The following is a 26905-nucleotide window of genomic DNA, read 5'->3' as shown; positions in this document are numbered from 1 at the left end:
CGGGCGAAAAATCAAGCCGGTGCAGTGGAGTTCACCGCTACGCTGTCCGTTAATGGTGATTTCTCTGTTGAGCCCCGCCTCATGTACCAGCTTGTAGTATTTTGTCCTGAAACCCATGTTTCGCGAGCAATTTGACTTTCCTAGTTTTCCCACAACAGTTCTGCCGCAAATTGTACCGTTCGATTTCGGAGAAGAAGCGATCAACGCAGCGGATATGGTTTCGGCGTATTGCACCGTGAATAAGGGAGATCTACCGCTGGAGATTCGATGGAGCAGAAACAACCAACCGATCGATGGTACCAGTGAGGGTATCTCTGTCAGTCGTACCAATCAACGAATTAGTGTGTTGAGCATAGAATCCGTGCGTGATTTCCACAGTGGCAACTTTACTTGTACTGCTGAAAACAAAGGAGGACGCGTTCAGCATACGGCGTTACTAGCTGTCAACGGTTAGAACTTAGAGCGCAACTTTTTGATGCCTTTCTTTTCCCAGTTCCCCCTCAGATTGTTCCGTTTGATTTCGGGGAAGAATCGGTGTTCGCTATGGATATGGTGTCGGCAACTTGTACGGTCAACAAGGGGGACCTACCGTTGGAAATCGTTTGGCTTCAGAACGGAAAACGAGTTTACTCCGATGATGGTATTTCTGTAAGCAGACCGAACCAACGGCTCAGTACACTTAGCATTGAATCCGTTCGTGGAAGACACAGCGGAAATTACACCTGCACGGCAGGAAACCATGCCGGAACCGTGGAATTTTCCGCACCTTTATTAGTCAACGGTTAGATTCTTTACTCCAATGCACTCTTTTTCCCTACCCGATCCAGTGTTACCGCAGATCGTTCCTTTCGACTTTGGCAGTGAGGAGATTTTTTCCTTGGATACAGTGTCCGCATCTTGTACGGTTAGCAAGGGGGATGTTCCAGTTGATATCTATTGGCTGTTTAACAATCGTCGAGTCGTCTCCAACGATGGAGTTCTGATAACCAGACAAACGCAGCGTACCAGTTTTTTAACCATCGAATCGGTCCGGGATCGTCATAGTGGCAATTACAGCTGCGTTGCAGAGAATCGAGCCGGGGCAGTAACCCATACTACTACGCTGTTCGTCAATGGTTAGCTAACATAGTTGCTTATGAGTTATTTTTCTGTTTTTTTTTTTTCAATCAGTCCTTCCTCAAATTCTACCCTTCGACTTCGGTAGCGATACTATATTTTTCAAAGACATGGTAACATCGTCGTGCACGGTTAATAAAGGAGATTTTCCGATCGACATTTTCTGGAAGTTCAACGGTCGCCTAATAGCTTCCGAGAATGGTATTACCGTCAGCCGCACCAATCAGCGGATGAGTGTACTGACGATCGATTCGGTGCGTGACCAAGACGCAGGAAACTACACATGTGTCGCTCAGAACAAGGCTGGACAAGTCGAGCAATCGGCTGTGCTGGCGGTGAACGGTTAGACTTGCATTTAAAAAATCTATTTTTTTTCTTCCAAACCTCCCCTTCGCATCCTGCACCAGTTCTACCGCAGATAGCTCCATTTTGGTAGCGAGTCGATCAATGCCTTGGATACGGTTTCCGCTTACTGTACTGTTGGGAAAGGCGATTTACCAATTGAGATTGTTTGGTTCCTGAACGGGCGAAGGTTGTTCACTAGCGATGGCATCTCCATCAACCGGTTAAACCAGCGTCTTAGTGTTGTCAGTATAGAATCGGTACGAGATCGGCACAGCGGAAATTATACTTGTACAGCAGCTAACGCAGCTGGAAGTGTTGAACAATCAGCGGAATTACTAGTTAATGGTTAGCAAGATCACTACGGCTTACACTTGTTTATTTTGTTACTATTTCCCGCTTCCCTCAAGTCCAACCATCCGTTTTTCCGTTCGACTTCGGAGAAAAGCCTGTTGACCTGATGAACACGGTATCGATAAATTGCGTGGTATCGAAGGGTGACACACCGATCATGATCGAATGGTTATTCAATGGCGACCGAATCACCACCAACGATGGTGTTTTGATTACCAGGAACGGGCAGAAAATTAGCTTTTTATCAATTGAATCCGTACAGCCTCGACACGCTGGAAACTACACGTGCGTAGCGCGTAACAAAGCGGGCGAATCACAGCACACATCTGAGCTGCAAGTTATTGGTAACCGATAGAATGATTTTTTTCAACATTAATCTTGATCCCTGGCACGAGTAATTGCTATTCTATGTATCCTTGCAATTCCTAGCCCTTCCCGTCGTCCTCGTCTGTTAGCGCTTGTTTTCATCTCAAACTTTTTGAAAGTTCTTCCAATGATATTCCCATTCGACTTCGGTGAGGATCCTGTCGACACCCTGGACACTGTCTCCGTGAACTGCGTCATATCTAAGGGGGACACACCGATTGAAATAATGTGGCTTTTCAACGGTCGGCGGATTGTGACTAACGACGGAATAGCGATCAGCAAAATGGGTCCCAAGATGAGCACTTTGTACATAGAATCGATTCGACCGCGGCACGCCGGGAACTACAGCTGTGTCGGTCGCAACCAGGCCGGCCAAGTGGAGCACCATTCCGAGCTGAAAGTGATGGGTAACCTGGTGCACGTGTACGACCGCAGTGTAACGCTTCGCTTCGCTTTGTAAATATTGTGTGCGCGCGCTTCGTTTGATTGTTTTTTTCTTCTCCGTCCTTGAGTGTTCGTGATATTCCACTGATTACTTTTCTTCCAAATAATTTACCGGAAAAAGTTAAATCTGTAGAGCATTAGTCTTTGAAGATGGACTGTTAATCAGTTTGTTCGGCTTCGACTCCAAAACAACAATGCAATTGGAGAGAAGGATTCTCGTCGATTCTAGTAAACTTATTTTGAAGTTTTCTGTATCGAAATCAAGATTTTTAATTTGATCGGTAATATATTTTTATGTCAGATTCAAAGTTTAGGGATCATTGACCAATTTACAGATTTCCCATGCCATCTCTAGATATTTTAATTTTTTTGTAAATTATAGGAAGATCATAAAATGAAGGCGCAAATTAAACTTAATGCTCGTATCGTTTGAGAGAAACATTAGAGAAGCAGATTTAAAACTTTAGTTAATTTAAATTGTAATTGAGTAATTCCATTAAAAACTTCGTTCTATTTTTTTATGAATTGTTATTTTCTGTTTAATTGTAACTTTGCACAGATGTTCTTAAGGGCTGAAGGTTTTGTTTTGTGCTATTAGTATTTTCTCCGAATAAATTCTTTAAAAAAGTACAGGTTGGACTCGATAATATGAAGACTCCCATTGCAATAAATGTTATTTTTCACATTTATTTTGACATGTAAAAGCTTCATTTAATAGAAAACTTGCTTACCCTCTCAATGAAACCAATAAAATTGCTCTAAATGGTATACACCTGAAATTAGAGGCACTTAATGGAAGAGCATCCAAGAAACTTAATTGTTTAAAAACTCCGGGTAGATTAGCGTTAGGGCAAGTGCGTAGAAACATTTTTTTTTATCAAATGTGTATCTCATTCAGGGCTGATATTTGTTGACACTCTTGAGTGAAGGTGAAAAAAAGCATCCATAAACGTTATTTTTTTACAATCCTTCCAGAGTTCTTCCTTCCCGCTTTTTGCATGGAAGTGAACTGTCAAAACACCTCATCATATTTCATGTGATGAAAGCAAGACAACAAAATCAGTTTATCAGTTAACGAAGATTGTCAAGGCATCGGTCAGTGTCAGTGAAAAAGTGTTTCGGTGAGATTCATCTTGGTTGAGTGGACTGTTCGTTTTTCTTTTTCGCTTTGAAGTGAAGATCATTTGGTTGGATTCGTCGTCAAATTTTATTCCGTAACCGTGAACAATGCGCGCGATCTATTTCATCTGAGTATAACAGCACGTTACTAGGACGAAAATCTAGTGTATCTGAAAGAGTGCTGCGATCATTGGAAGTGAAAATTGAAAATGATTGGCTGTAATTTTCGAAGAATTTTGCTGGGGAAAATGACTTTTATCAGCACTGATCTCTATTAACATCGGAAATACTCCCAACAAGAAACCAATTACCCTGTATTAGGGTGTCCCAAAGAAAATCGATGCTGAAGAAGTCAAGGTACTCAACCGTAAATTGAAAGATAATGTTATTTATAGTATTTTTGTAGAACATTTCGACTTTCTAAAAAAAAAATTACAGGTGACCAAGCATGATTTATGAAAAAAATGGCTTCTCTAATTTACAAAACCACTCTTTTGCAGTTTTTAAAATTCCGTTCAAATCTCACATTTTTCCGTATGTTTTTTCTATTTTTTTAGGATTCTTTTTGAATATTTTGCATGGTTTAGTTCAGCATTGAATTCAGTTATTTGACTCACAAAGCCCTTTAAACATCGCAAAAAAGCGAATTTTTCCATAAATTTTATATAAAGCCCTTCAAAAGACACTGAAATTTTCATTTCTTCAATTTTCAAGAACTGAAATTATCGGGAGGCTGAGATATTGGCATTTTTTTATTGGCATGTTTTTAATGACCTCTAGGTATTCATCTAGTTCTGGAAATACAGATACTGAATGGTATTTTTGGTCATCTTTCATTTTTAAAATGGCATGTGTAGTCATTCGGGTTCCGGAAATCCTCAGTTCGGCCATTTTGGCCTGTTTTCCAGAAACCAGAATTGAAAAAGGGGTCCAGGGTAGATTTTTGGCTTCTGTAAATCACCCCGATCATTTTAAGCTGTATTACGAAAAATAAGAAACGGTTGAACCGGTCATTTGCGTGGAATCACCTTCCTCTTAAATCGGAAGGAGTTTCAAACCATCATTGATACGTATTTTGTACTTCAAAATCTTCACTCTCCAAATTTGGTTCCATTTGGTTGATTAGTTCTTGAGTTATGTAGAAATTCGTGTTTCGTTTGTATGGAAGCCCTCCCTTTCAGAAGAGGGAGGGTTGTAGAGCCCCTATAGAAATATTTCTTGCTCTCAAAAACCTCCACATGTCAAATCTGGTTTCTTTTATTTGATCAGTTGTCGAGTTGTGCAGAAATTTATATAACACCCCCCTCCCCTTACAGAGTATTTAATCTAATCGATTAAATTTATTAAAATTGGAACCAGTACAACGCATGTGCGTTGGACATAACGCACTTGATGCTCTAGCGTAATTTGAATGTATTGCGCAGCTCCAAACCACCACACTTATAAAGCATCAATCGATGTTCAGAAGGTTGGCATCGTTAAAACAGTGCAACCAGCAATCAATACTGATAAGTTGGGTACTGACTAAATTGAAGAAATTATTGTCTAATCGATTCACTTTCATAAATCAGGTCATTTGAAAACATCATTCAATCATTAACAATAAACAAAAACATAAGATTAGTCCAAAACATTTTGCATTTAATTATGACTCTGGTTTTATTCACATGCATTCGATTCTGCGTTACTGGCACCAGCGTCAATAACTTCCGCGGCAACAAGGCTCGCTATTGGCTGTTTCGGTTGCTGACGATTTTTGGGGAAGCCGAAGTTTACCGAGACATTACGATTTTTGTTTATATGGTACATATTCTGATTTTGATCTCTGTCAATGTATTCCTTGTACAACTTTTGCGTTATGCGTATCCCGCATTGGTTGTGCGAAGTCAGAGCAAATTCTGTGCGAATTGAAAGGACACATTGGATGATTAAAGCTTGAACTTTTGCGTGATCATAAGAACTTTCTCCGGCCTCAAAAACCTCTTTATACAGATTTTCACGTCGATCGGTTCAGTCATTTCAAAGTCTATATGAAGCAGACAGACAGACAGAATTCCATTTTTATATGTACAGATGGAAATTACATTTTATATGGGTCATTCCATACCAATTAATCAAGTGAATGCAACGACCCTCCAACATGATAAAAATAACTTTTTCCAACATGCAAAATATAACTTGTTTTTGGTCGGAACCAAAAAATCCAAAGTTTTCGGTCAATTGGATAACCCCCCGGCATCATTTTCCATGTTTAAAAAAAATCATATCCTAGAGACAGTTAGAGCTAAACAATGCTAAACACCATTTCTTAAGGTTTTAAATGTTCCAATCGAATCGTATAAACAGATTTGCATACAGTGTTGCCAGTATGAGTTTTTTTGCGTTTAAAAACTGAAATTTCAAAACACCCCCATTTTTTTCTTAAATTTTATATCACTACCGTTTTCCGCGAAAAAATTAATATTGGGCTTACCCATCCACAAAACGCAATATGCGCCGCCCCGATGGTTAAATCCCACTTTGCAGTAAAAATTTTTTTGTGCGTGTTTTGAAGGGCTTCATCTCAAAATTATGGGACAAATCACTGTTTTGCGATGTTTAAAGACCTCCGTGAGTCCAATAACTAGATGCGATGCTAAACTAAACCTTTCAAATTATTCAAAAATGCAGAAAAAAAATTGGGAATCGAACAGAACTGAAAAGAGTGCAAAAGAATGGTGTTGCAGCCTGGAAAAGTTTTTTTTTATAAAACACGCAACGTCAACTCGTACACTTTTTTTAAAAAACTCGACATGTTCTACAAAAATACCATTATTTTTCAATCCAGGGTTGACTTTTTCAACATCGATTTTTTGGGACATCCGAGTCAGAGAATAAAATCTTTTTTGTTTATGTTGCATAAATGTTTTGTTGTTTTTTAATAAATAAGAAGAATTCTATTTTCGTTTAACCCCGGTGTTCGGTGTGACGTCTTCGGCAAAGTTGTAGATGACAATTTCTTCCTCTCAAAAAAGTTACACCGTCAAAAAAAACTTTCTTTTGTGAATCAAATTAATCCAAAAAGTAATTAGAATGATAGTGGCAAAGAATTCATTTTTAGTAATCTTTTTTTCTTCATAAAAACGTTGTTGGTTGTTTAATCATGGGGGATTGAGGAAAAAAAAGTTAAAATTTTTCGAAAATAGGAAAAAAGGTGGTACGTTTGGTTGCATGATGTCTTCGGTAAAGTTGTAAACAGTAATTTGGTCCTTCCAGAAAAAATATACACCATAAAAAACAAAAAAAAACAATTGTAAAAAAAAACATAAAATTATTGTTTTTGGGGTATAAATTGCTTCTAAAAAATGTTTGTAGTAAGTTTTGAAACCAATGCACAGTGGTTTAAAAGTCGATTTTGACGCGCTAAATTGATAACTCCACGTACGTTGGATATACAATTATGACGTCTTCAGCAAAAATGGTGGGTAAGACCTCCTGCATCTTTTGGTGCTATGAGATTTGTGATTAATCTCCCCAAAAGTGAGATGAAAAATTTATTTTTTTGCTCCATCGAGATACAGAGTTGGTGTCTTCGGTAAAGTTATAGGTATAACCAATACGACCAACTTTGCCGAAGACAAAAAATTCGTATCTGCTACTCAAATTGACTTAGAGAGTTTTTATTGAAAATAGACATGTCAAAACACATTTTTCAATGAAACATATTTTTTTCTATTTTCTAGGCCTTCGCTATGTTCTACAAAGTTGTTAGTAGCATTAATGTACACAACTGTCTGGAAGGTACTATATTCGTATTGTTTGAAAAACTATGAGTTATGGGCTATTTTTTATTTTTTTTCGCCATATTTCAAATCACTGTATCTTTCTTAGGGGCAGATAGATGCAGATTTGGTAGTAAGCATCTGAAAGTATAACAATCGAACTTTTAAACGCTGGTGGTTTCGCTAGTCCACGACTTTCTGCTGATGAGTTGTGTTCATAACAAAAAAACTCGTTTTTACCCTCTTTAATGATTTAATCAGGTAAAATACTAATATTGTAAACCAAGATACCACGTAATAAGTTCGTATCTATGGTGACCATCCTTCCAAGCGTGGTTCAAGTATTTCAGAACATGTAAATTGCATATGCTTGTTTTTGGTTCACCTCGAAGGTTCTCAATTAAAAACAATGAACATAATACTAAGTTGATATCTGTAGAACAAGCAAAGAACGGAAATTGCAAGCAGGATGATAGCAAATATAAAACCACTATCATCAATTACAATTTAAGTGTTCCCTCTTGTTGAATTTTGTTTGGTGGTATTTTTTTTTTAATACTATTGCATTCAGTAGTAACTATTAATTATTATTGTCGACCACCATGCAGTTGTCGGTTTCGACACATTCGAACTAGCAGCATCATAACATCATCAAGTAATAGTTTCTCGTGATTTTTGGCCATCCGCGAATGGACGTTATTACGGGGTCTGATGAAGCAAGCAGCCAGTTTATCCAATAGCTTTACACTTTCGTAAGGTAAATTCATGTACCTTTCCTAATTCTTGTTCGTTACTTCCTGAGCCTCTTCTAAAAGCTGGCGGAGTGAAACATTGAAATGGATGATTACGGCCAACCCATGCATTAATACATTGTGGGCGCTTGTTGGTAGATTATATCGCGGGTACAAACATACCAGCAGATGCTCAGTTGCACAACAGTAGATATGTGTTTCCGAAGAGGCTCAGAATATGTTAGAGAAGTGGTTCCCAATCTTTTTGGGTCCGCGGGCCCTGTTACTAAACACAAAAAGCTCCGCGACCGCCTTCGGGGGGCGAGCACAGAGAGCATTGCGGCCCCCAAAAAGAATTTCAGATACAAAATTGCAATACGAGGCTGCGTTTTTCAGTCTCATATTGTCCTGCAAGTCTAATTTGTTTCACGTCTTAGTCCTAATAGGCAGAATAATTGAAAATCCGCTCTCCCAAAGACACCTAGAAAGAAAATTTGAATGCCTATCAAATTTACCAACAATTTCGCAGCCCCCTAGATGAGCCTCGCGACTCCCTTGCCGGCCGTGGACCCCGGTTGGGAACCACTGTGTTAGAGGTTAATGGTAACTTTGCTTGTTCTACAGTTATCAACTTAGTGTTATAATAGCACTTTCATTGTTTTTGATTAAGAACCTTCAATGTGAACCAAAAACAAGCATATGCAATTTACATGTTCTGAAATACTTGAACCACGCTTGGTAGGATGGTAGATACGAACTTATTACGTGGTATCTTGGTTTACAATATTAGTATTTTACCTGGTTAAATCATTAAAGAGGGTAAAAACGAGGTTTTTTGTTATGAACACAACTCATCAGCAGAAAGTCGTGGACTAGCGAAACCACCAGCGTTTGAAAGTTCTATTGTTATACTTTCATATGCTTACTACCGAATCTGCATCTATCTGCCCCTAAGAACGACACAGTGATTTGAAATATGGCGAAAAAAATAAAAAATAGCCCATAACTCATAGTTTTTCAAACAATACGAATATAGTACCTTCCAGACAGTTGTGTATATTGATGCTACTAACAACTTTGTAGAACATAATGAAGGCCTAGAAAATAGAAAAAAATATGTTTCATTGAAAAATGTGTTTTGACATGTCTATTTTCAATAAAAACTCTCTAAGTCAATTTGAGTAGCAGATACGAATTTTTTGTCTTCGGCAAAGTTGGTCGTATTGGTTATACCTATAACTTTACCGAAGACACCAACTCTGTATCTCGATGGAGCAAAAAAATAAATTTTTCATCTCACTTTTGGGGAGATTAATCACAAATCTCATAGCACCGAAAGATGCAGGAGGTCTTACCCACCATTTTTGCTGAAGACGTCATAATTGTATATCCAACGTACGTGGAGTTATCAATTTAGCGCGTCAAAATCGACTTTTAAACCACTGTGCAATGCGAAAATTGTCCTAAATGGGCATAAGAATGGTTTAAAAATACTGATGAGTGATGGGAGATAGGTTTTCACGCATCTTTGAGTAACCTGTTGCATCAATAAAAAAAAAATTTCTTGCTTGTTGAAAATATTTTTAAATGGACATAAAAAAGGTTTTAAAATACTGATAGGTTATGGGAAATAGATTTCCACGCATCTTTGAGTAACGATTACCATTCTTGCATAAATTTAAAAAAAATGTTTGCTTCGATATAACGTAACGAAAATAAAAATAAAGTTTTTTTTGAGATTTCTGGTTCACAGTAACGGTTTTTTTTTGTTTTTCCTAATTTTTTTCTCCATGATTAGGCCACCATCAATGCTTAGCTAACCTTTTGCAGTATTTACAAAAAAATAAGATTTAAAAAAAAGTCTTTAAGATAACACTGTGCTACAGCGATTTAGAACTTTTGAAATGACCTAGTGTAGGTTGTAGGTCTTGTTGAGTATAACATTCGCTCATACTAGAAATTTTCCAAACCAAAATCTAAAGTTATGGTCAAAATACGGTTTTTTATACCTCAGCGCATATAATATTTTTAACTCAGTCATTTATCAACCGATTTTCAATATTTAAGCAGTTTTAGAAAGAAGACAAATAGAGCTTTCAAAACATATACAGGTTTTTACCGATATCAATAAAACATGTTGAGTTATTTGAGTTTTAATTTAATTTTTTAGACTTTTTCACACAATTTTTAAATTTAATTTGAAATTTACCGTCTATTTTTATAAGAAACATATACTATAATTTTGAAAGTATATTCAATCCCGAATCAATTGAAAGTATTTTTGTGAAAATCGGTTGATATTTGGCTAAGTTATATATTTTTTAAGAAAACTAGAAATTTTGGCTTCTATCGCACAATTATTTCACGGAGCTACAAATGATGGAAAAATGCAAGAACTTTTGATGTGACTTAGTGTGAGTTGTAGCTTTAGTCAAGCAAGTAACATTGCGCGTTTACTTGAAGTTTTTCAAATACCCCCAAACATTATTAGTTATGGTCAAAACCCTGTTTTTTACCTTAGCTCACATTTTTATGTTTAATTCGGTTATTTTTCAACCGATTTTTTGAATTTTGGTTGTTTTGTAAAGGCTAAAAATAGAACTCTTGAAACATATAAATATGTCTAAAGAGTTAGTTTTATTAAATTATTATATTATAAATTTATTAAATAAAATAAGATGATTTTTTTTTTAAGATTCTACCTATATGTGATGAATAGTTTTAAAATAAATAAGATAGTTTATGTTATTTTCAAATTTTTCCAAATTTATTCGAAATTTTTCACACATTTTTGTAATGAACGAGCTTTAACTGCTGTAGAATTTGAAAAGAACATTTAATGACAAACGAAAACAGTAAGTGTTGTTTATGAAAATCTGTAATTTGACTGAGATATGACTTGATGTTTTCCACCATATACTTAGATTTCATCAAATCATTTCTCAATCAAATTATAACAGATTTCCATTAACAACACCTATTGTTTTCGTTTGGTACTAAAAAGAACTTTCCAAATTCAACAGCAATTGAAGCTTCATCATTACGAAAATGTGTGAAAAATTGTGAATAAATTTTGAAAAATTTGAAAATAACATAAACGATCTTATTTACTTTAAAACTATTCATCACATATAGGTAAACATTTTAGACATATGTTTCTAATGGTCTATTTTTCGCCTTTCCAAAACAGCCAAAATATAAAAAAATCTGTTGAATAATAGCCGTATTAGGCATAAAAATGTGAGCTAATGTAAAAAACAAAGTTTTGAACATAACTTATAATATTCGGGGTATTTGAAAAACTTCAAGTAAACGCGCAAGTAACATTTGACTGAAGCTACAACCTACACTAAGTCACATCGAAAGTTCTTGCATTTTTTAATCATTTGTAGCACCGTGGAATAATTATGCGACAGAAGCCAAAAATTCAGGTTTTCTTAAAAAATATATAACTTAGCCAAATATCAACCGATTTCCACAAAACTACCTTCATTTGATTCGGAATTGAAAAAACTTTTTAAATTATAGTGTATTTGTGGTATGTTTGGTATAAAAATAGACAGAAAGTTTCAAATTAAATTGAAAAATTGCGTGAAAAAGTCTAAAAAATTGAATTCAAACTCAAATAACTCAACATGTTTTATTAATATTAGTAAAAACCTGTATATACTTTGAAAGCTCTATTTGTCTTCTTTCTAAACCTGTTTAAATATTGAAAATCGGTTGTTAAATGACTGAGTTGAAATATATCATATGCGCTGAGGTCCAAAAAACCGTATTTTGACCATAACTCCAGATTTTGAGGGTGTTTGGAAAATTTCTAGTATGAGCGAATGTTACACTCAACAGGACCTACAACCTACACTAGGTCACTTCAGAAGTTTTTGCATTTTTTTTTCATTTGTAGCACAGTGTAATTATTTTAATTATTTTTCGTGTTTTTTCTTTTCGGGGTTGTTTAGTACTTTTTGGACTGATCAAACAAACCGTTGTGGCTTTAAAATATTTGATTATCAATAGAATTTTTACATCAACCCTATTTCAAAAAATTAGTCGTGATTCAAAAAAATACTAAAAGCACAAAATGACATCTTTAGCTTATAGGAACATCTTTGAAAAGTTTCAGCCAGACAAGAATGGTTGACTTAAATGGTTGCTCATTTTTGTGAATTGTTTATATAGAGAGTGCTAAGTGAAGTATTCAATTATTCAATACCGGCTAATTAGAATGCACTAACTATCCGACTTGTTAGAGAAAAATAATATAAATATCAATTATTTGAATGTTGAAATTAATGAATGACATGATTTTGCAAAACCACGTGATATCGCTCTCCAGATCACCAATAACCGTAAGACTAGTGTTCTTTTGTTCTCATTTCGAAACGATGTATAAGTTGAAATGAAAAAAAAAAATTTTTATACAACATGTCACTTTAAAATCTAACCATAATACCGCGCAAATAATAAATCTAAGACGAAAATGTTCGAGTTGATATGTTTAAACATCATACTGGGCAAAAACCGCGCGCAATACCATCGGTTAACTGGCCACCACGTAAATTATTTTCGAACAAAAGTAAATTATTTTTGAACGCGGATTATGTCGCATCAAAGATAACTAAAACAAGATACCTAACTTTCATATTTTTGATACATTTTGAACATAACCGATTTCCGACGGTTAGTGCTGCCATCTGATGCTCATTTCAAGATGGCTTGACAAAGTATTTTTTTTTTAATTCTTTTAGCACCAATATTTAGTGGTTAATTTGTGGTTTCGAAATCCAATTTGTGGTAATTTGTGAATGAGTAATTTCTGAGAAATTTTAAGAAAACTGAGTCAAGCCATCTCTGAAAATGATTTAGCTTCAAATGACTCGGACAACGATGATATATACATCAATCGAAAGCTCTTAATTTGTGGTTCACGAAAATGTAGTTTTTGTAGGCATAGTTCATATTAAAATAATTAAAAAACTATTATTTAAATTTTTAAACATTGTTTACCTCTTGTAGTCAACACCGACCGTACGCGGCGTTGGATGAGCATAGTACTGGCACCTGCCGATGTTAGTGCTAGTGGGTTATCTAGAACATATCGACAGTCGTTTATATACACTAAGGTCGTTTTTTACGCGGGGGATGCGTTCCGAATTTGTGTGGGTCCGCGTAAAAAACGACTTTTTTGAGTTGCAAATATAACAAAGAAAACCGTCCTAAAACGTTAAAACCTTGTTTGAATATGATAGTGGCCAATCTAGAGACCAAAATTCAATATTTTAAATTTTGAGTATTTACACCAAAAATTGTGATTTTTTTTAAAAACTGATATATGATCACTCGTGGCCTAAAACGGAAAACGTGATTGAAATGAGGTCAATATCTTGTACCGTTTTTGAATAATGGAGGAAAGCAATCCGAGTAAAAAGCGACCTTACTGTATACGACATACAGTTGTCGCTGCCGTTGAAAGCTTTTTTGTTTTATTATTCAGAGGGTAGTTGTAGTAGCATATTCCTGAGACGAGAAAATATCGAATTTTAATTCTAGTCAGGGCTCACACCTTTGGGCATTTACCATGCGTTTCAACCGTTCCCTACAGTTCTAAGGCCCATTCCCGATCTTCAGGCATCATTCCGGTTTCTAAAATACCCAACAGTCGAATACAGTTGCATAGTTGGTTACCAAAATATTATTATATTTATCGAAACAAAAAATTGTTTTTATTATTATCAGGCTGTAATTTATTCCAAGAGTTAAAACGTATGTGCTAATAGATTTTAACATATAATAGATTTTGTATGAGAAAGACCAGATCACACCCCTAGGTGTATTAATTTAGGTTTTTTTATTTTCAAACAATCGGTAAACGGCAAAACTACATTTCCGGAAATGATTCGACCGAAGATCGAGAAAATCACGCTCGCATGTCTACGTAAAACTTCACTCATTTTGAGGAAATTTACGTAAAACACACGGAATTGATGCTAATGATCAACATTTTCATTTCGCAGCAAATCTGCACATATATTATCCCTGCTGTTTACATACTGTTTCACCTAGAAATACTCAGAGGAAGAGATTGGCGGTGAAAAAAATCGCAAATTCGGCAACTGGGTTTCATATGTCAGAGGTGCCAGATCTCTTCTCAAAGCGCAATGTTGACTAACATTCGACTTGTATAATCGGTGGTGACGGTGAAAGTCCTTAAGAATAGTGAAGTGCTTCGCAAAAACTGTTGAGGTGATATATTTTATGCTTATGTTTAATTTTATACACCTTCACTTATTTTGTTACCTATACACAAGGTTTGTTGAACTCCGGGTAAAAATCACTCATTCATTGGCAATAGTACAAAAAATCGTATAGAAATGAACACGTTCTTTTTTGTACCTGATTGCAATACCTCTCAATGTGGTGTTACCTTTCTTATTCGTTTGGCTCCAATTTTGACGGTTCGTTCGGCTCACCGCATATCTCTCCCTCTGAGTATCTCTAGTTTCACCATACTCATCGCTACACGAAAGCTTTCTGAGTGAACCACAAATTAAGAGCTTTCGATTGATGTATATATCATCGTTGTCCGATTCATTTGAAGCGAAATCATTTTCGGAGATGGCTTGACTCAGTTTTCTGAAAATTTCTCAGAAATTACTCAACCACAAATTACCACAAATTGGATTTCGAAACCACAAATTAACCACTAAATATTGGTGCTAAAAGAATTAAAAAAAAAAAATACTTTGTCAAGCCATCTTGAAATGAGCCCATCTGATGACTTAAATTCTCGTAAACGGATCACTACGAACAAAACCGATTTATTGTGCATAGTCCGTCATCGATTGTTGAGCTGTTCAAGATTGTATATGAAAAAGGTGTAGCAGTTTGGTCGGCTGGACACTTAAAAAAACATGCAGATTAATGATATTGTAATTTTTTGCACTTGATGCTATTGCCATATATGTTGCACTTCAAAAAACAAAAGAAAAGTGTAAAATTGTCTGCCAGAAAGGGGGTTTATATTGAGGGGTGATATATTTTTTTCAGGTCCCATTCTACCAAAACTTAAAGTTTGATATATCGCAATCCAGGTTTCAGAACCATATTGCATTTTGGTCAGGTTTATCGGGGTACCCGATTTTTATCTTATTAACCTCGGCAAGAGTGGAAAACTTGGCTGTAGAGCGTGCTCATAGCGGTTACCATGAAGTTCTGACGGTACGCTTTATTTTAAATGATGCGCCGATAATTCTTGATTCTCCCGGAATGTTTCATGTTTAAAAACTAAACATTCGTACACTTTATTATCATTTTTCGGATGGTAGCACCGTACAGTCGTCCACATGGATACTGAATAAATTTGTTTCACCTTTCAGCAGTCATGTCTTGGCCTTGTCGTCAGTTGATTTCGACGTTAAGTATACACCATATTAATAGTGTATAAATAAGTTCGACTTTTGCTCACGCGCAACGACAATCATGTCCGATAAATTCTGCAAGAGTCAAGTTACTCAAGTATCTTGTTCTAGTCATCTTTGGTCGCATCGAGCCCGCTGTCATGTTAACCTATCCAGCTTTCCACGAACGGTAATGGCGGATAGTGCACGAAGCCCTTTTTGACGTTTTCTGTAGGTCAGGGAATTTTCAATCGCAGTAACGGAGTAGAAAATATCACAACATCGTAACGTAGCGTAGCAACTTCAACAAACAATGGGCGTTTTGTTATTTAAATTCCGTCGTGCGCATGCGCGGATCATAATAAACAAACCTGTTTATTAAAGTTGCTATGCTACGTTGCAAAAATTTTATGTTTTTCACTCCGTTACTGCGATTGAAAATTACCCGACCTACAGAAAACGTCAGAATGGGCTGCGTGCACTGTCCGCCATTACCGCTTGTGGAAAGCTGGATTCTTGCTTGTCGGCGCGAGAACTATTTATTAAGTATGAAATTTGGCATTGTCCATGCATCCAAGACCTTAAGAATTAAAAATACAGTTAGATATATAAACCAAAATACATACACTACCCGTCATAAGTTTGGAATCGCTTTACTGAGTATTGCAACACTCTGTTTGAATATTGCAGCACCCCGAAAAGTTTAGCATCGCTTGATATGGGCAGATTAATGTAACTCTATCTCTTGATTCTGGAAACCTAGAGAGTTGTGTTCTTCAGCAAAGTTGCTCAGGAGGTCAAGGGCTTGTGATTAGAGGAGAGTATAGTTCGGAATTCAGTCACAGCGCAGCGCTTGTGATTCTCAGCAAAGTTACTCAAGACGTCAAGGGTTTGCAATTGGCGGACAGTATAGTGCGGAATTCATCCGCAACGCAGCGCTAGTGTGCATGTAGTTTTGAGCGTTTCGAACTTAGTTCAGCTCAATAATCACATCATTTACACTGATTGTTTACACATGACGATGTGAAACCAATTTGAATGTTGACAATTTGATCACCACACACAATACGTGAGCTTGTTTGTTTATTCTAAAGAAGTGCTTTCATTTAAGGAGGTTATCATGCGACTGTGTTGGTATGTTGACAGTTTGATCAGCAACTTACCCAACCCGTTTACAGTGGGGAAAATCGACGATATCGCGACGAAATTGATTACCTCGGCTGCAAACAGTTGCAGTAGACTTGACTCTAATCCGATATTGAAGGATTTGAGCACCACAGGGGACATTTCGTATTACTTTTAGGGACGTTGCGATACCACCGATACTTATACAGAATCGATCCTTCTACCTCCGATACTCGGATTTTTGGTATCGATATTTTACCAACGATACTTCATCAATATCGATACACACCTCTCAGTATCGAAAAGACTCAAAACAACCCTGCAAAGAAGAACGAACGAAGCAGAAAATATGCTGGATATGGCGCCATTTTGATGCACCGTATGCATGCATGCCATCTCATCGGTAATGCCAATTTAACAGAAATTTCTGTAGATTAACCTACGGGAACGATCCTTTTCTACGGTCATGCAGATCCGAAGGTAAAATCTACAGAGCCATGCAAGCGGCTCTTTGCGAAAACAGGATCAATTTTTGAGGAAAAGAGTAATCGACTTTCGACTTAGTTTCTGCAGAAGCTGGTGTTTCTAGATTCAGTAAATTAATAGACCATTTTACGAACTGACAGGTGTCACGTATTCTGCTGTTGATGATGCTTTTACGTGCGTTATGTCAGCGGTTCCGAGCTTTCTGTCAAAATTTCATTCATAGATTGAGTTCAGAAACGTCTCGTGAAATGATCTATATAAATGGTTTCATTGAATTAAACGTTTTGAGGAATAAATAATAAAAAAGAATTATGACTTATATTTTGAATGAACTGGTATCGCACAACGATACATTCAGGTATCGATACGTTAGCCTCGATACTATTGGAATATCAGTACTTGCTTTCGATACAGGTATCGATCCTAAGTATCGATGTTTAATGGTATCGCAACGTCCCTAATTACTTTTCGCTGCAATCTGAAGACCGAACACGCAACGCCGCCGGCTTACATGCAAGCCGAGTGGTTCTGACTTCAGTATATGGTGCGTTCGAGAAAGCGCGTGTAAGCCCCATCCACACCCGAAATGTATACACGAAGTCAAAAACACTCGCCCTTTGCCGAAGTTGTCGAAGTTGTATTTCAATTAGGACACTGGGTGTTTTTTTTATTTGTGTTGATACTGAATTGTAATAAAAATAGCCTCAATGGAATAGTTCGGAACACTAGCCGACGACCGCAACTTTCTGGGTAGTAATATTCGCGCGATAAGTTGAAGTTTGATAGCGAAGAACCACATGTACTCCAGCGCCGGGGTAATTCAGTACTAAATTGTCCATCATGTAGAAGCCTTTAGCATCCTGAACAAGTTTGCTGAGCACCGCAACTTTCTAGCGGGTCGGAACCGTGAGATTAGTTAAATTCAAAATACGATAAATTGTGTGCCCACTAGCGCCACATAGCGGTAAAATTTCACACTGAATTGACCACCATGCAGTAGCCTTTAACCTTCTGAACAAGTTTGCTGAAAACCGCAACTTTCTAGGTTGTCAAAAACACGAGATTTCCGCCTATTCCAGGTGATGCTAAAATTTTCGGGAGATGTTGCAATATTTAAACTGGGTGTTGCAATACTCAGCAAAGCGATTCCAAACTTATGACGGGTAGTGTATACCAAAATTATTATCAATGTCAAAGTTTTGCGAATATTGAATTTTAGTACTAAAAAGTCCAACCTGCAGTCATGAGACAAACCTAAATCTGCATAATATTGATTTTGAAAAATATAAGCCATTTTTTGGGCAGTTTTATTGTTTTGCTTGTCTATTCGCCAGCAGCCGGCGACATAAGTACTTTGTTCAATCACCTAATGTTTCGGGAGGTATTTTCATGTTTAATGCGTGCGACCTAAAAATAAACAAGAGTTCGGAAAAAATATGTGTAAGTTGTCTAGCTCCAAATAACGTATAGACTCTTTTCTCCACTATTTTCGGTAACAGCCAAATTTGAACCTGGAGTTTTTACTGAATAAAGTAATATTATATGAAAAAAAAGCCTTGTCTATAAAACTTTCACGTGGAATCAGAAAGCGTACAACATTAGATTGACCTGTTACCAGTCGTCCCGCTAAAATCCTTGAGCTTGAATCCAAAATCTGGCATAAAACTCTAATATGAACGATAGAAAGCAAGCTTCAATTTGACATAGAACACATAAAATATAGTTTACTAGAATTGAATATATTGATTAAATCATAAATTTCTCTAAATCTATATTTGTTTTTCACAATTCGAGATTTAATATTCAAATTGAAGAATGAACATAAAACGCCATGGGTCATAATCATAGTGTTATTGGTGGTGCAATTTTTCACTTTTCCAACTTTCCCAAATTTTAAGCTACCCCAATGATTATGCCATTCGAGTTCGGCGAAGAACCGTACGATTCGTCCAGCACTGTCTCCGTGCAATGCGTCATTAGTAAGGGCGATACGCCCATCGACATTGGTTGGTTGTTCAACAGCCGTATGATAGATAGTAGCGACGGAATTGTGATCTCGAAGATGGGACAAAAAATGAGCACAATGTACATCGAAGCGATACAATCCAAACATGCTGGCAATTACACGTGCCGTGCTAGTAACGCGGCAGGAACTGCAGAGCATAGTTCTGAGCTGAAGGTTATCGGTAAATAGCTTATGTTTTAATTTTATAAAATTTTGCTCCTACCCCAAGTGGTCCCTATCATTCTGCCCTTCGATTTCGGTGAGGAGGCCTTCGACAGTGGTAGCACAGCATCCGTAAGCTGTATTGTTACCAAGGGTGACACCCCGATCGACGTGAGCTAATTGTTCAATGGAAGACGTATCGATTCGAACGACGGAATTTTGATAACACGAGGAGGTGGCAAAATTAGCATGCTCTCGATTGAATCGGTTCACTCTAGACATGCGGGCAACTACACTTGCCATGCGAATAACAAAGCGGGGAGTGTTGAACATTCTGCCGAACTGCAGGTTATGGGTAAATTTTGTGTAGTATTTAAAATTGTTTCGCCTTTTCTTCTTCCCACCCAAAAGTCCTTCCCATCATTCTACCGTTTGAATTCGGCGAAGAAGCGTTCGACAGTGGAAGCGCTGCTTCGGTTAGTTGTATTGTGACGAAGGGGGACATTCCTATTGAGATTACCTGGTTGGTGAACGGTCGTCGGATTTACACGAGCGATGGTGTTATGATAACTAAGAGCGGACATAAAATTTCGATTCTATCGATCGAAGCGGTTCATTCACGACATGCGGGAAATTATACCTGTCTGGCGAGTAACAACGCTGGCAACACTGAACACACGGCTGAACTGCAAGTGATGGGTAATTGTGAATTTAAATTTAGTGTTTTTTTGCTCCTTCCTGTTTTTCCCCTCTGGGTTCGTTGGTTATAATGACGATGAAAAATTAAACTCGTTTCTGTGGTTTGTTATTCGGTTCAAAAGTTGTACCCATCATCCTTCCGTTCGAATTCGGCGAGGAGGCTTTCGATACCGGGAGCACGGCGTCAGTTAGTTGTATCGTAACGAAAGGCGACACCCCAATCGACATCAGCTGGTTGTTCAACGGACGGCGCATTGTTTCGAACGATGGTATCCTTATTTCCAAGAGCGGCCACAAAGTTAGCATGCTGACCATCGAATCGGTGCACTCGCGTCATGCTGGCAGTTACACCTGCCACGCAGCCAATCGCGCCGGAGCGGTTGAACATAGTTCGACGTTACAAGTGATGGGTTCGATTTAGTTTTAATAACGCTTATTTTTTTGTTTGCTCTCCATCCTTACCAATTCATTAATATCCACTCAGTCATCCCCTCGATTATGCCGTTCGAGTTCGGGGAGGAACCTTTCGATATGCTCACAACCACCACGGTTAGCTGTGCGGTGATCAAGGGTGATGCACCGATCGAAATCAACTGGATGTTCAATGGTCAAGATATTTTCTCCGATGATGGGGTGACGATCACCAAGTCAAGTCCGAAAATGAGTATTCTTTACATAGAGTCGGTTCAGCCACGGCATGCCGGCAACTACAGCTGCGTAGCGAGAAACAGGGCAGGTTTCGTGGAGCACAGCTCTGCGCTGAAAGTTATAGGTTAGAAATACACACGGTTGCTTTCATTCTGTTTACCATTCCAAAACCTTCTCCTAATCCTGATCATCGCCAACTGTTCAAAAAGAATAAAATCAGAAAATAAGTCGCATCTTTATCCACTTTCTCGAGTTCCACCAATTCTGCTGCCGTTTGAGTTTGGCGAAGAACCGGCTGACATGGCAAGTACGACGATGGTGAGTTGTGCGGTAGCAAAGGGGGACACTCCGATCGAAATAAACTGGATGTTCAATGGTAGTACCATCCACACGAACGACGGTATTCTGATTACCAAGGGTGGTCAGAAGATCAGTATGCTTTCGATCGAATCGGTTCAACCGCGCCATGCAGGAAGATATACGTGTGTAGCCCGGAATAAGGCGGGATTCGTTGAGCATTCATCTGAACTGAAAGTTATCGGTAAACGCTTGTGTAATGTTTGAATGTCCAGTTATGTTTAACCTCCTTAAATCCAATTGTTCGCTTTGCCCAATCACATCCCAATATAATCCATATTCATTCCACGTAGTAACGCCGGTGATGATTCCGTTCGAGTTCGGTGAAGAACCGTACGATAGCATGAGTTCGACCATGGTTAGCTGTGGCGTTACCAAGGGGGATACCCCAATTTCCATATTTTGGTTGTTCAACGGAACTCCAGTGTCGGCAGGTGACGGAATTTTGATCACAAAAAGTGGTCAAAAAATTAGCATTCTCTCGATCGAGGCAGTACAATCGACGCATGCGGGAAATTATACCTGTGTGGCACGAAATCGTGCTGGACAAGTGTCTCACAGCTCAGAGCTTAAGGTTATCGGTAAGCCTAGTACTAATCATTCCCTTTTACCCCCGTTTTTCCATTCACCAAAGTCGTTCCAATCATTTTACCTTTCGAATTCGGTGAGAATCCCTTTGACATCTATAGTACGACGACCGTTGCGTGCACCGTTACCAAAGGGGACGCACCGATCGAGCTATTCTGGCTGTTCAACGATCACAGACTTCGAACGGGTGATGGGATATTGATCACCAACAATAACCAAAAACTCAGCATGTTGTTCATCGAATCCGTTCAACCTAGACATGCTGGGAATTATACATGCATCGCGAAAAATCGCGCCGGACAAATACAGCATTCTTCTGAGCTTAAAGTGATGGGTCAGCAATTTTCTGTATATATGTATTTTTAATTTTCCCATCCTAAATTACCAGTTGTCCCGGTCATCATGCCTTTCGAATTTGGGGACGAACCTTTCGATATCTATAGTACTACGACGGTGAGCTGCGCTGTAACGAAGGGGGATGCTCCGGTGGAAATAATTTGGTTGTTCAACGAGCATCGACTGGAAACGGGGGATGGCATACTTATAACTCCCAGCGGTCAACGTATCAGTATGCTATCGATAGAGTTTGTCCAGCCCCGGCACGCCGGGAACTACACGTGTATCGCCAAGAACAAGGCTGGACAAATGACACATTCATCCGAACTGGTTGTAATGGGTACGATAAAATAGCTAAACCACTTTTATCCTCCTCTTTTCCTTCCTGGGTCCGAACAAATCTAGTTCTTCCGATTATAATGCCTTTCGAGTTCGGGGAGGAACCGTTCGATATCTACAGCACTACGACGATTAGCTGTGCCGTTACAAAGGGTGATGGTCCGATCGAAATCGTATGGCTGTTCAATCAGCACCGACTGCGCAGTGGTGATGGTATCCTAATCACATCGAGCGGACAGCGGATCAGCATTCTGTCTATTGAGTCCGTGCAGCCGAGACACGCCGGAAATTACACCTGCTTCGCTAAAAACAAGGCCGGAAAGACCGAGCACTCGTCGGAGTTGAAAGTGATGGGTGTGATATTTGCTTAATTTTCATACTTTTCCTCATTCCTTCAAAGTATATGATACCTAATTCCTAAATTCCGAAGTCGCTAAACCTGTTTCCTCCTTCGCTGTCACTAGTTTCGCCAATCGTTTTACCGTTCGAATTCGGGGAAGAACCGTTCGACATCTACAGTGCGACCACAGTAAGCTGTGTCGTTACCAAGGGTGATCCCCCCATTGATATAAAATGGCTGTTCGATGGTCATCATCTGAGGACTGGTGATGGTATTCTTATTACGAACAGTGGTTACCGAATAAGCATCCTATCCATTGAATCTGTCCAACCGAGACACGCTGGAAACTATAGTTGTATTGCTAAGAATGCTGCTGGCGATGCCCGCCATGATACCGAACTAAAAGTCATGGGTAATGCGATCGTTGAGCTTTCATTTTAAGTTTCACGCAAAGTTCTTTCCTTCCGATTTTCCCTTCCTGTTCGATTGTTTAAACGCTGCTCGAAGGAATAGCTGGTTGTCGATGAAGTTGTCATAATGGAATCGAACTATGTACATAGAATGCCAGTTTTGCTAGTGTCATGTTAAGATGTTTACAGTACAAATGTTGTTGACAATCTGGTTTATGTTTGTGATGCGGGTACTACAAAGCTATCGTGAATACTCCACAATATGGTTGTTTAAACTAGGGGAACTGCTCTATTTTTCATCTCATTAAGCCGATATATACGAAGAATGCACGGATTAAACACCAAGTTTTCACGAAATCATTGAACAAATAAACAAAATACGCTTACATGCTCTTATGGAACCGCCCAGCATTGTATATTTAGTATACTTAGCTAGATTTATCCTGAATTTTGTAAAACAAAACCATTTTTCACAACGCTTTCATATCCATCTCAAAACTTAAATCACTGCTCAATTATTCATCCCACGACGCCCCCATATTCATCACACTGTTTATCATCAATGAATCACATCATCATGAACGAACGTAGCCGCAGCCCGTCGTAGTAGGTTACCTAGATATCCGCTGTAGTTGTTTACGTGCAAAACTGGTAATCTAGGTAACCACTGCAGTGCCGTTAATTTATGTCAATTATGTCGGAATAATTTAACATTTTCAGTATGATTTTTTCGTATTAACAGAAACTGATTTGGCAACTTTTGATTTTCTCCAACGCAGTGAAAACAGATGGAAATACATACAGTTGAAATTTAGGAATTGTAGAAATTCATCTCATATATTTCTGCTAATTAAAGCTTGTTTTTGGAAATTTGAGGTTAATATTTCAGAGATTAAAGTATTCTTAGTGTTGTGAGTGATTTGTTTACTGATAAAAATAAAGAGCTAGTGATGAAAAAAACTTTGGTTGGCTGCTGAACGAATCCCGTTGTAACCGTATAGAACAACGTGCGAATTTTGTTTTCTGAGGTAGGTGATTGAAATGAATGAGTTTTCGGGTGCAGATGCCCGACTATTATATCGAATTTAGAGCTTTTAAGTGAGTTTTTGAGGATTCTACTTTTTGAGAAATCTAAACTGAACTAAGAAGAATCCATTCCATGGATTAGCAGATTGATTTATTTAGTTAGAAAATATGCATTTTTTCCTGTTTTCAATTGTGTTTTCATGTTGTCTGTGCCTATATATTGGGCTGAGATGGATAATGGAGCAGTTCCCCTACTACTAAATTTTTTTTAAATAGCACAATTTACCTTACAATTTCAGACAAAGTCCGCTTTTCTCTCAACAAATGGTTTTAGCTACGAATAATATGAAATTCATGATTTCATATGAGAGTACCTGGAAGTGTTAGTTGTAGCAATAGCACCAGTTATGGCTATACTGCTCAAAAAAATGAAAATTGAAATGCATTGAATATTTAATAACGATTTACCGGACGTGAAACAATGCTGTTCAATTTTTCATAAACAATCATTAAACATATTCATCATTATTTAGAAAAAAATCAAGGTTTTCTAAGCCCGTTTTGATACGAGTTCTTAACATTTTATTGGTGGACTTACTACTTTGGAACCGCTATTAGAAACTGATATATAACAATATTAGTTTTATATTATCGTATTTAATATTATAACTGAATATTCTTTCATATAAACTATAGAATTGTGGAGTTTTCATCGAGCTAAACATTTTATCAGTTTTGCCATTTAGATTTAAAGTTCCCTTTTCGGCAAAATGCGAAGTGGATCATAGCACGCGTGGGAAACACCAGTTTTCGCCATATCAAAACGAAAGTAAACAAACCGTCGACAGACAATTTTTTCGAAACGCTTTCTTTGTGATTTCTGCTTGATTTGGAGACTGCATTATCATTGTTGGTAAACGACAGACCTCAGTATGGACCAAAACATAATGCCCAGCAACTCCTAGTTGCGGTATTTTTGCGCTCAAAACTGTCGACCGTATACCACGCGCGATATCACCGAACACAAGTCGCTCCAGGACTCCCAGCCTGCGGAGGAATACGCGCAACAGCTCAAAGCGGTACAACCAACGGCGGAGGAGCTTGGCGTATCACCTCTCGAGGATGGCTGGTACAGCATTTGCACAGCTATCGGGGAGACCGCAACGGGGACACTAGGAGTGAAAGCACCGAGTGGCAGAAACAACTGGTATAACGGAAAGTGCGAATGAATAGAACCGGACCTGAGCGATATTATATAAGTGGGCAGGTCAACGAGAGAGAACAAAGCCAATCACAGACGGGCACGGAACGACCACGAGTCTCAGACGAAAAAAATGCCAGCAAGATAATCGTGAATATAAGGAGGTGGAGCAGCTGTACCGGGCCAGCAAGGTAAAAGAAAAAAAAAGAAGCGGAGCAGTAACTGACCTAGGAGCACCAGCAGCAGATGACCGAGTACCAGCTACCGATGTTCATGAAATTCTTTGTGTGATCGGGAAACCAAAGAACAAGCCGCAGGCAAAGACGGACTGCTGAGCGATCTCTTTGAACATGAGAGAGAGGCGCAAACTAGAGCGCTGCAATGGGTCATTTCTAGGATTTGGGAGGAGGAAAAACTGTCAGTCATGTGACTGAAGGGAGTCGTCTGCCCCATCAACAAGAAGGGCGACAAGCTGGAGTGCCGCAACTACCGCGGTATCTCGCTTATCAATGCCGCCTACAAAATACTTTCACAGTCTGTGAGAGTCACATATCCTGTTCCATCACTTTTTACCAGGAGGTTCGTGAACCAGTACCAAGCGGGCTTCATGGTGCCACCACGGACCACTTCTTCTCAATCCGATAGATTTTACAGAAATGTCGCGAGTACAACGTGCCCACATATCACATCCTCATCGAGCTCACGGTGGCCTATGATACAGTCGGTCGAGAACAGCTATGGAAGATCATTCACGATAACGGTTTTCCGGTTGAACTGACTCGGCTGACCAAGGCTACCAATCAGGACCGGCGTCACACTTTTTCCCCGAATGCATCACTCGCGATTAGAGTTGCCAGATTTACGAATTATGCTTAGAGAAATTCTTACCGTCACTCACGCATCGATACAAACAATATCGCACGCTTAGCCTTGGGGCTAATAGCGGTCTCGATCAACTAGATTAGTTGAGAGAATTCGTTATCGATATAGTATTTGGCACATTTTGCATGTGTAGGATAAGTACAACGATACACCGTGCCCCAGTGCTAAGTCGAGAAAATTTCCAGCTCGAAAAGATCCTCGACTCGATCGGGAATCGAACCCGATATCACAACCGTGTGGGAGAGCTAGCCGACCGACATCGCTAACCACAGAACCACGGGGACTACGCATCTATACGTATGTTTTAAATTTCGAACGAGGAAAATATAATTTTTGTTTTTTCTCGAAAATCCCGAGTAGATAGGTACCCACATCGATATTTTCCGAGTGGGTTCTACTACCCATAGTACCCACATCAACCGCTGGCCCTGCTACCATAGCGCAAGTGATGTGCTACGAGCGTGTTTCCGGGATACTCTCGAGCCCCTTGAGGATTGAGACAAAGTGATAGATTCTCCTGTTTGCTTTTCAACATCGCCCTTGAGCTTCTGGGCTTTGCGGATGACTTTGACATAACACGTAACTTTGCAATGGCGGAGGAAACTCAGCTCGACTGAGAGCCAAAGCTGGACGAATCGGACTGCGAATAAATGCGTCGAAAACGAAAT

At 38.5% G+C, this 26905-nt stretch overlaps 1 protein-coding gene across 50 annotated transcripts in view; it reads left to right on the top strand.

The window, feature by feature from the left end:
- LOC129724351 (cell adhesion molecule Dscam2) overlaps positions 1–26905 on the top strand; it is a 179073-nt gene that overhangs the window by 79726 nt on the left and 72442 nt on the right. For 2 of the 50 annotated variants that reach the window (XM_055679151.1, XM_055679172.1), the window contains exon 9: positions 1869–2156. The exons of 39 other annotated variants lie outside the window; for them this stretch is intronic. In XM_055679151.1, the coding sequence (XP_055535126.1) occupies positions 1869–2156 (288 nt within the window). Of the gene's footprint in view, positions 1–158; positions 450–827; positions 1116–1170; positions 1459–1868; positions 2157–19822; positions 20111–20594; positions 20883–21408; positions 21697–22444; positions 22733–26905 lie in introns of all 50 variants that reach the window. 9 more of the 50 variants (XM_055679152.1, XM_055679174.1, XM_055679140.1 and 6 more) reach the window with 7 other exon arrangements.

Source organism: Wyeomyia smithii, chromosome 2 (assembly GCF_029784165.1).
Source record: "Wyeomyia smithii strain HCP4-BCI-WySm-NY-G18 chromosome 2, ASM2978416v1, whole genome shotgun sequence".
NCBI lineage: Eukaryota > Metazoa > Arthropoda > Insecta > Diptera > Culicidae > Wyeomyia > Wyeomyia smithii.
The sequence above is the reverse complement of the archived record's forward strand: the minus strand, read 5'-3'. Positions and strand labels throughout refer to the sequence as shown.